At 41.8% G+C, this 10008-nt stretch overlaps 1 protein-coding gene across 1 annotated transcript; it reads left to right on the forward strand.

Annotated features, from left to right (window-relative positions):
- The first annotated feature begins 4921 nt into the window (after positions 1-4921).
- On the forward strand, positions 4922-9617 carry MED31 (mediator complex subunit 31). The gene is made up of 4 exons (XM_080398281.1): positions 4922-5069; positions 7140-7217; positions 7889-7985; positions 8734-9617. Exons 1-4 carry the CDS (start codon positions 5060-5062, stop codon positions 8924-8926), a joined length of 378 nt encoding a protein of 125 aa, XP_080254407.1. The 5' UTR covers positions 4922-5059; the 3' UTR covers positions 8927-9617.
- Positions 9618-10008: the final 391 nt, after the last annotated feature.

The raw sequence follows: 10008 nt of genomic DNA on the forward strand, positions 1-10008 counted from the left end.
TTCACCAAATGTAGAGCTCCGTTGAACGGTGTTTAACAGCCTTCAGATGAAGATTGTTCTGCCATGACTGTCATAGGCTGGCTTTTGAAATGTACGTTACCTGCCAGTTTCTTAGCCTCAAAAAATAGAACTCAGTGAACAGTTAAGCCTTTAATTAAATATGTTCTGACAATTGTTTCTGTCACTGATAACTATGATCTTGTTTCTATTGAATTACAATTATAACATGGGAGTAAAAAAATTGCAGACTTTGTACTGGCTTGTTATAAATATAAACATAATGCATACTCTGTTCTCTGTTATTTAACCATGTTTGAAGCAGGATACTCTCCAGTCTGCAGAATTCTGTCTTGCATTCTATGGGTAAAATCCTTTAAGATGTCATTATCCATGTTGATACAAGCTCGCACTCTATTCTAAGGCAGATGGGTAAATTTATGAACAAAAGAGGATGTCTTGGGCCCCAAGCACTGGGTATAAAATACTTACTGTTCCACTTCATCAGTTTTCAATCATGAAGCATTGCTGGATCTCCTTTTCTTTCTGATGCAAATGCACTATACTATATACTATGTAAATGTGGTGTCGTAAATAAACCCTTTGCAACATCTCAGTTCCTCAGTGTCCACCTTCAAGATCTAATAGCACTTCAGACCACTTTATTTTCTGCTGTCTTGTGGAGACTTCGTACCTTCACGTCCCAGAAGTGGCTCCATTTAATGGCTGTGTCTCTATGCCAGTTCTAATGATGTTATACTGTACTTGTCGCCATAAACCATTCCATTTTCTAAAAAGCATTCTCGCCAGTGCGGTACTAATCAACATGACTAAAAATGCTGGAACCTAGCCTATAGCTTTGAATATTCTTTGAAATCCATGACTGTAAATTTTAAGCTTAAATAAGTGGAAAGCATATCCAGCTAAAAATTGGGGGGGGGGGGCGGGGGGGGTGGTGTTTGTCAGTTACAAGTATCCAGTGTGGAAAACGCTACAGGTGACTGAGATAGACAACTTTAATTCCAAGATAATGGTTTCTACCCTTAAGCCCTCAGAAGCAACTCTGAATTAAGATGTAGATGTGAACATGTGAGATCTTCATCTACATGAGGTATTTTGTTATCAATCTGAAATGGAAACTCCAAAGAATTAAGTGTCTCTGTAACATCTCAAACGTTAAAGGAGAGACCTTTTTTTTTGGCAAGATGGAGGATATATTATTTAATATTTTTAAAAAGGCTGAAGATCTGTGTGGCAGTTGGAAAAAGAGCTTGAAATCCAGTCACTGAGATTAAACAATTGATGACAGTAGAAACATGTTATTTTCTGGACCTGGAAAGACCTTTCAGTATCCTGGTGTCTGTGGTTTTCCTAAATACAGCATTTACAAAGAAATGTCACAAACTTGATTTTATTGATACTTAGCTACTATCTGTAATTACTACTGCAGCCAAGTGTCATTTTTTGAATGCAGTTTTCAACTTGCAACAGCTTAATTTAGTTAAGGTAGAAAACATTATCTCATCTGTTTCTGTTTGTTAGATAATACATCTGTGTTTTATATATAAATCCACTATAATTTTAGCATACTCTGCCAAAATGTCTCAGAAAAAAATAAAGTCCCAGAAACAGCTTCTAGACCTACAACAGCAGCTATGGTAACCTAGTCCCTATAAAAGGAGAAACTGAGGCAGCGATGTTGTTCTGGTTTCACAACAATATGGAGAGTTCCTGGCTCATAGTCATATATGTTAACACTTATACCCTGAAAGTTTGACTCAATTGGTACTTAAAAGCAGAAAAAAAGATTCCAATTTTTCCTAGAGAACGTTCTTAGTTATTATACTATGATCCTGACTTTCAATTTTGTTCCTAGTTTTGATGGCCAAGAACTGAAATGTTCGACTTAACTCTGGCAAGCCTACATAGTAATTTATTCCTGTGACCAATCCTTTCTTGGGATTCTCTCCTCTGAAGTCAGTCTTGGGAGAGAAATCACATTCCAGAATACCAATGCAGACACGTGGGATCTGTTTGATCTCTGCTTTTAGCCCAAAGTCTGTGTTTACTGGGGAGTGACTTGTTATGTTTTGATGTAGTAATGGTAGTATTCCACAACCACTAAAACCTTGCCTAAAAAAAGCAACCCTATTTTATTAAGAAAAACTATGCCTGAATTCTTTTTAGATGGCTTTTTGTAACCAAATTCCCAGGGAAAAAAAAGCCATACTGCATTGGAAAAGATAGAAAATTATATAGAAAATTGCTAACTCAGACACTGAAAATAAATAAATTTTTCAATTTCAAAAAATTTCAAGTTCAAAAAATAATATTTAAAAAAAAAAAAAAAAAGAAAAAGGAAAAAAATCAGTCAGGTTTCAGGTAAGTCTATATACAGCGTACTGTTGAACAAGTGCCCAGTAATGCAATTTTAGCAGTGTACCTAAGCTAGCTTGACAGTGCTAAACCATTCGGGCTTTTGTTCCAGCCAAGTTCTGAAAACTGAGTATGTAACACCAGGCAGAACTGCAACCTCTGGAATAAATTTACAGCCTCAGTAGCTGGGCTCCTCTCCATTGTGCTGATGCAACAGCGCAGTTCTGCTCTGCACTCTTGTAGCATTTGTTTATTAACTGGTTTCACTGTGATACAATTTTTTTGATGAATGAATGAATAAGTGCAGAGGTTGACTGAAGTCTACTTGGCTCATTGTAAAGTTGCTATGAAAAACAAGACAAAGCCCAGGCTCAGATCTCTGTCCAATATGCAGAAAGAAAAAAAAAAAATCAAAACCTAGTTTAGTATTTCAGGGTTGAGTCTCTCCTTTCTATTTCCTTCTGCTCTGGAAGTGATCAATGTGGCTTGTCTAGCATAAAGTTAAAATGAATGTTCTGCAAATAAAAACATATGATCATCCTCTTTTTATCCTTTCCAGTTCAAGCATTTATCTGTCTATCTGGGGGAAAAAAGTATAATGAGAACATTGACCCCAAAGCTACTTTCTAATGGAATTGGAACCGAATTGCCTATGTGGTAAAAGCTGCCTTACGTGACAGAACAAATTATTAGTCCAACACTAATTTTCTTCAACAGGTTGTTTACTCACATAGGACGTCATTAAATCTGTGAGGTTAGAACATGAACCATTCAGATCTGGAACAGAAGGTCTTCCTGAGACACCTGGAGAATTGATGACTCGCTAATGGCACCAATGATAAAATCGCAAATTCAAAGATCAATGGCAAAAAAGAGCACTTCAGGCCACATCGCTGCCTCCCAGAAGAGCAACAGTGCCAGGTAAGTAGAATGAAAACCCCACTCCTGAGATATTCATTGTGGGTTTAAGGCAGACTGCTTTCTAGGTAAAGACTGTCTAGAGACAAACCCTCCTACAATTCTGCTGAGAGGGGGCTTTAGCGTCACCTCAGCTAGAGTTTTAGACATTATAAAACCTCCACAGAAAGAAATTGCAGAAAACCATTTTCGTATGTTCTGCTGTTCATGGATTTACGTGGCTTATTCTCAGTTCTGTTGGTGCATCCCGGCTCTAATAAAGTGATTTTAAAAACCACTTACATAGAATTCTAACTTAAACTGGTTTGTAGAGTTGGAAAAGCAGTAACGAAATGTCAAATAATCATTTCTGCTTGATTTGTTTTATATCATAATCACCAAATTGCTTACTGAAATAAGTAGTTCTTAAGGCTTTTCCTCCAAGCGAGTTTGCAGTGTCTCAGGCCAAACCGATTCCACCTTTGGAAGAGACTTCTGCACCCATTTTATAAGTCCATCATGTTAATCTACCAGGATCCTTCAGAAATTCCATTGCTGACACTTCGGGGCAGTACAGAACTCTTGACAAATGCATCCTTAAAATGTCCTCCTTACTTATCTGCCAGAGGATTGATCACATGGCTCGTTAATAATACCTGGATAACACTGACCAAACTCTAACCTTTCTGGCCATGTTACCGTCAGGAGGAGTGTTCTTTTCCTGGTTAGGAAACAGGCCTCTCAAACGCAGCTGCGAGGGTGGTGCAGTGCCCTGCCTGCCGCGCCGGCCTGGTGGGACCGCATGGCACAGGCTGCCTGACGGCCTGCTCGGCAGGACCACGCGGCACAGGCCACGTGGCACAGGCTGCCCGGTGGGACCGCATGGCGCAGGCCACCTAGCCCCGGTGGCAGCAGCTGGCGCACTTTTGTAGCCTGCTATGCAGAGGTGGCAAGGAACATTTCCAGAGGTTCGTTTGTTTTGCTTGCGAAGTTTTCATAGTGAAGTGCTGGATGTAACACTGAACTTTGGTCGATTAAAAATACACCAGAGTTTGTACTTTGGTTTTTGAGCACTTTGAATTTGGTTCCTGCTGCTTATAAAGTTTGAAGCGAGCTGCAGCAGCCCACAGGACAGCAGAGCGCCTTGGAAAGGGAGGAATTTTTCCCATACAATGTTCAGTTGGAGTTTTTATTTGGATAGTGAAATCTCCAGATGTTCTTTCCAACTACTGCTATTACATGCCCTGCCACTTTCAAACCATCAGGAGCCGTTCCCGCGTCTCCAGCAGCAAATGGATGGTGCCGGTTACACGCAGCAACGTGGATCCCCATGTATCTTCCCTGCAGGTCTCTGTGCGGTGCCGTAATGGGGAACGTGCCCCCCCGGCAGCGGTGGCTGCTCCCCTCCTGGACCCGGTGGGACCACCGTTTAGGAAACTGAACATGTGGCACGACCAGCGCCGCGCATGTCACACCAGCACCGAACAGCGGCCGCAGAACCAGGCACCCTGCCCGCGCACTGCTGCCAGCGGCGGAACGCAACCCCCACCGACACCCTCCGCCGCCGGAGAACCCCGGGCGGGCCGCCCACCCCGCCCCGCCCCGCCCCGCCCCGCCCCGCGGGTGGTGGCGCCGAGCGAGGCGGCGCGGCCCGGCCCGCTGCCAGGCACCCGGCGCCGCCTTCCCAGAGTGCTTCAGTGCTGGGGTCCGCCGGGCTTCCGCCCGCCGGCAGCGCCCGTCCGCGGCGCCATCTTGTGCTTGGGCGAGTCGCGCAGCGTGGCGGGTCGCTATGGAGTCAGGTGAGGGGTGCCGGTTGCCGCTGGCTCCCGGGCGCTCGGAGTCCGGCGGGACCGCGCGGCGAGGGGCGGGCAGGCCGAGCGCCTGCGGCCCGGGGAAAGGCCGCACGGGAGCCGGGGCCGGCCGGTGCTCGGCGAACTCTGAGCCCGCCTCCTCCTCCTCGGCTGCTCGGGCCCGCTCTGGCACCGCGTTTGCTCCGTTGCCGGCCCCCACGACCCTCAGCCTCCCGCGGGCCATGGGAGGTGGCGGGAGGGCATCGGAGGGCGCATGGTGCTCTACAGCTAAATCCTGCTTTCCCAGGACTGTTAGGGAGCTTTGGCCACGGGTGATGCCCCGATCTCGTGTTTAATACTTGCTGTGATTCAGGAATCGGAGTTGCAGATTCGGGGGCGCAAGGGCTTCCAGTCAGTCCCGGTCTGTCCTTCATCTTTATTCCTGTGGAAAGCATTGGTTTTCTCAGTTCTCCACGTAGTTGCTTTGTAGGAAAAGGAAGGTGTGTTTAGATCGAGCCCTCTCTGAAGCAGGTGTCTCCTCGCGCTGGGGCCCCAGCTGGGAACCGAAGGTTGGCCGGGCAGTCCTGTGGCTTAGTGGTCCCCAGTGGCAGCGACAGGCCTCTGAGACCTGCAACCCTGGCTCCTGTCAGTAAGGGTTTGCTATGTGCTCATTATGGTTATGAAAAAGAAAAAAAAATTAAAATGAAGATGCCTTGATGGTATGATTCTAAAAATTAGAAAGTCAGTTGATTCTTTATTCCTTGCTTTTGGTACGGTAGCCCCCAGCTTGTATAATCACAGGCATAAATGCAGAAATTAATTTCTGATGACCACTGCTAATCAGGCAAAAACTGTCAGTACCCATCTCTGATTTGGTATTAGGTTCTAGGAAGTAGGCTGTTCTGCATTTCAATGTTCAAGATGGGACTGTTGGGCAGAATTTCAGAATAGCTCATACTCAAAGGAATCTTTGGAGGTCATCTAGCCCAACGCCCTGCTCAGACTGGATCGGATTACTCGGGACCTTGTCTAGTAAGGCCATCATTATCTTCCAAGGATGGGGATTCCACAGCCTCTCCAGGCAACGTGTTCCTATGATCACCTTCACAGTAAAAAAAAAAAAAAAAAATCCAACCAAACCAAACCACCACCCCCATGCCCCATAAACCCCCAAACATGTCTAAAAGGAATTTCCTGTATTTCAGTTTGTGCCCATTGCCTTTTGCCTTTTCTCTGGGCACCACTGAGAAGAGTTTGATTCTGTCTTCATTCCTTCACAGCACATATTTATAGACATTGCTAAGGTTACGCCACCCCAGGTGCTGGACTTGACATTTCAATTTGTTGAACCGAATGAGATTCCTATTGGCTCGCTCCTCCAGCCTTTTGAGGTCCCTCTGAATTGGCTGCACAGCCTTCCTGTGCTTTAGCCACTCCTCACAGTTACATGTGAGCTATGGACTTGCTGTGTGTGCAGGCAGTCACATCATCTAGGTCATACAGATGTCAAACAGCACTGTATCCCGTATCAGCCCCAGTGGCACACCATTAGTGATTAGTGGACATTGTACTGTGGGAACGCTGCAGTATTCCTACTGGTGTACTATATGAAGAATAAGTTTCTGAAGAAAATTAAATAACTGTGCTACCTTGTACTACTTTTAAAGATAGGCACAACTATTTCAGTGGGCTGTTCACAATTCCCATATTCTTACCACCTTAATTTTCCCTGTGCAAGTATTCCAGGCTTCTTGCTCTTCCCTTTTCCTTTACTCTAAACAAAGTGTCAGTGGGCTTTCCTCCTTTCTTTGCACTTGCTTGACAGTAAAAAAAGCCCCAAACACAAACCAACCAAACGAAAAAAAAAAACCAAACAAACCCCAGCATGTTTATTAATGCAGGTCCAACAGTGATTCACATAATGGCGGCTTTGCTAAATCAGTCCATGTATATTATGGGTAGTTACTGCTTTTCCTTCTGTTTTAAATGCATTACCTCTATATGTATGGCTCAAACTAAGAAAATTACTTTCAAATCTATTGTGTCAGTCTGATTCTTACTGTTTTTCTCGTGTATCAGATGATACAGGAAATCGACTTCGGTTCCAGCTGGAGTTAGAGTTTGTTCAATGCCTGGCAAATCCAAATTACCTCAACTGTGAGTACTTGAAAGGAAATATCAGGATCCTGAGAAATTAATACAGTTTAATGGTGTTTATTATTACTGGTCATGTTACAGGGAGAGGGCCAAACAAAGAAAAGGCAATGGGTCTTTCACAGAATGAAGGTAGTCTGTAAATAATTTGTCTAGATTTCTAATTGCTGGTGTTTTATTGTTTCAAATGAAAAAAAAAAAAAAGCATGTCTAGCAGAGAAGTTCAAGTCTGTAGTTAAAAAGTAATGTCAAGTTAACACTACTCCTTTATCTGAAAACAGAATTTTACTAATGTTAATAATAGTTTCAAGTAGTATACTTAATTCCCTGTCAATTTTAATACTACAGTCAAAGTTTCCGCTTTCAAAAAGCTGTTCTCTTCCTTGCTGTTGTATGAAGGATACGTACATACTGTAAGGGAGGTGGGACTAATTTATTATGTCTAGTACGTTGACATAAAAATATTTTTTTTTCCTTGTGGTTTTTTAATTTTGAATTATCTAAACTTGATATTAATGGTAAAGTTTTGACTAAAGTGCCCCTTTTTTGTATAGTTTTATATATATAGTTTTATAAAAAATATATATGTATGTATTTTGTATAGTTTTCTTCCTTTGGCAGATTTTTTTCACACATCTGTAACTGACAATTCCTTATTTGTCATTTTATTTCAGTTCTTGCACAAAGAGGCTACTTCAAAGACAAAGCTTTCGTAAATTATCTTAAATATTTACTTTATTGGAAAGAACCTGAATATGCAAAATACCTAAAGTAAGTGTTAAAATCACTTAGGCTTCTGCATTTTAATGATTTGATGTTTTATTTTCTGTTATTTACTGTACAGCAGCATGTCACTGTTTAATTTCTGCCTGTAATCTTACCTTTGTCCTCCCCACTGTATTTATATGCAGCTTTATTTTCCTGTTTCCAACAGTCCAGATGTAGCAATAGAAAAAATTATAAAACTGGTCTTTCATGAGTTGTACATGGAATCTTCCTTTTGCAGCCTTTATCTGCACTCTACTTTTTGTTTAAAATAAAACTACTGAAGATTATGGTACAGAACTACTTCAGTTAGGCCCAGTAAGTACATTTTAAGCGTAATTTTGCATTGTTGATGGTTACACGAAACAAAGGATGACTTTGCATTTTTGTGAGAGCACAAACTACTTCAAATTTTGGGAAAACAGTTCTTTGTTATGTTCTTTACAAGAGCTCTGGAAACAGATACTGTAGTTGTTAGGTATTTGTGTTAGTAAAATCTAGCCATTAGAAAAGCTACTCCAAGCAAGCATGCCTATGCCTTTATAAACTGTTACTGGACTCCTTGTTTCCTAGCCTAATACTGAAGTTACTAAGTTACAGCGTGGTGGAATATTTACAGTCTTAAGCGGTTTGATGCTTGAGTAAAGCACATACATGATAAAAACAAAAAACCGAACTGCAGAATTATTGGATGCTCAAGTTTTAGTGTACCTTATAAAAACTTCTATTAAAGCAATGTTTATTTTTAATCCAGGTATCCTCAGTGTTTGCATATGTTAGAGCTGCTCCAATATGAACATTTCCGCAAAGAACTGGTAAATGCTCAGTGTGCTAAATTTATTGACGAGCAACAGATTCTTCACTGGCAGCACTATTCACGGAAAAGAATGCGTCTCCAGCAAGCACTTGCAGAGCAGCAGCAACAAAACAACACCTCTGTAAAATGAAAAACACATGGAAGAGTGATCATAAGGTGTACTTTGTGTCAGCTGAAGTATTTACAAGAGAGGAACAAACCCTTTTGTAGGTTTGGCTCTGGGTGTGTGTATGCTTTAATTTTTGATTTATCAAGTGACGGGACTGTTTGGTGGGGTTTTTTTCTTTCATCAACTTTTTTAGAGATACGAGACTGATAACTACATCTGCAATTTTGTGGCGTGGACAATTTTGTAAGAGCATTACTTACTGCAGTACTGCAGTTATTGATGCCTCTTGATTTTGAAAACATGTTACTTAGTGACATTTAAGTCTTTAACAGAAAGTGTAGCTCAGAAGTCTGTTCTCAGGAGGCATTTTCCCTGGAGAATAATGATGTGTTTCAAAGTATGGCCAAGAACTCCCTCATGTACTACTTTTTACAACTGCAGGATGAGCAAAGTTGAAGTGGTGATACTGTACAAAATCTAAATTGTGGATTTTTGCCTTGAAACCAAGCTGAGCTATTACTTGTCATTTCTGTTTACGTGGTAATCGTTGCTGGGAGTCTTACAGAGTTTTCCTTACAGCGTGTTTTACAGAAAGAAATCAAAGTGATGAGACAAGGACTGCAGGAGACAAATAATAATAACCTTTGCAAATACTCAACAGAAGGAAACAGGCTGTAGCAGTATCTAGTCCATTAAAGTCAGCTTACTTTAATCTTGGTTTTCTGCCAGTGAAATAGCGGCTGCTCTCAAGCTTCTCTGCAGTACATGTACTGAAAACAATTTGTGTTACAAAAAAAAAAGGTGTAAATGCTTGCAGTATAGGAGAAGCATTTGCCCTTTATTCCTGGTAGAGCTTTACATCCCTGACAGCTGCCAAGATCTGTGTTCTTAACATTAATTTTCACATTTTAGATTATATTCATGCTACATTCATGGTGTGTTTCATATCCCTGTAGGAGCAGGTACCACAGCTGTTCACATTCAACATGTAATCGCTGACACTAAGACTGTCAGCCCTCAACTTATCATAGACTGAACAGGTAAGCCGTTAAACATCTTTGGCACCGAAGATTTATCTTAACAGCTTCAGCAGTTATGTGAAG

Source organism: Falco punctatus (assembly GCF_963210335.1).
Source record: "Falco punctatus genome assembly, chromosome: 1".
NCBI classification, from domain to species: Eukaryota; Metazoa; Chordata; class Aves; order Falconiformes; family Falconidae; genus Falco; species Falco punctatus.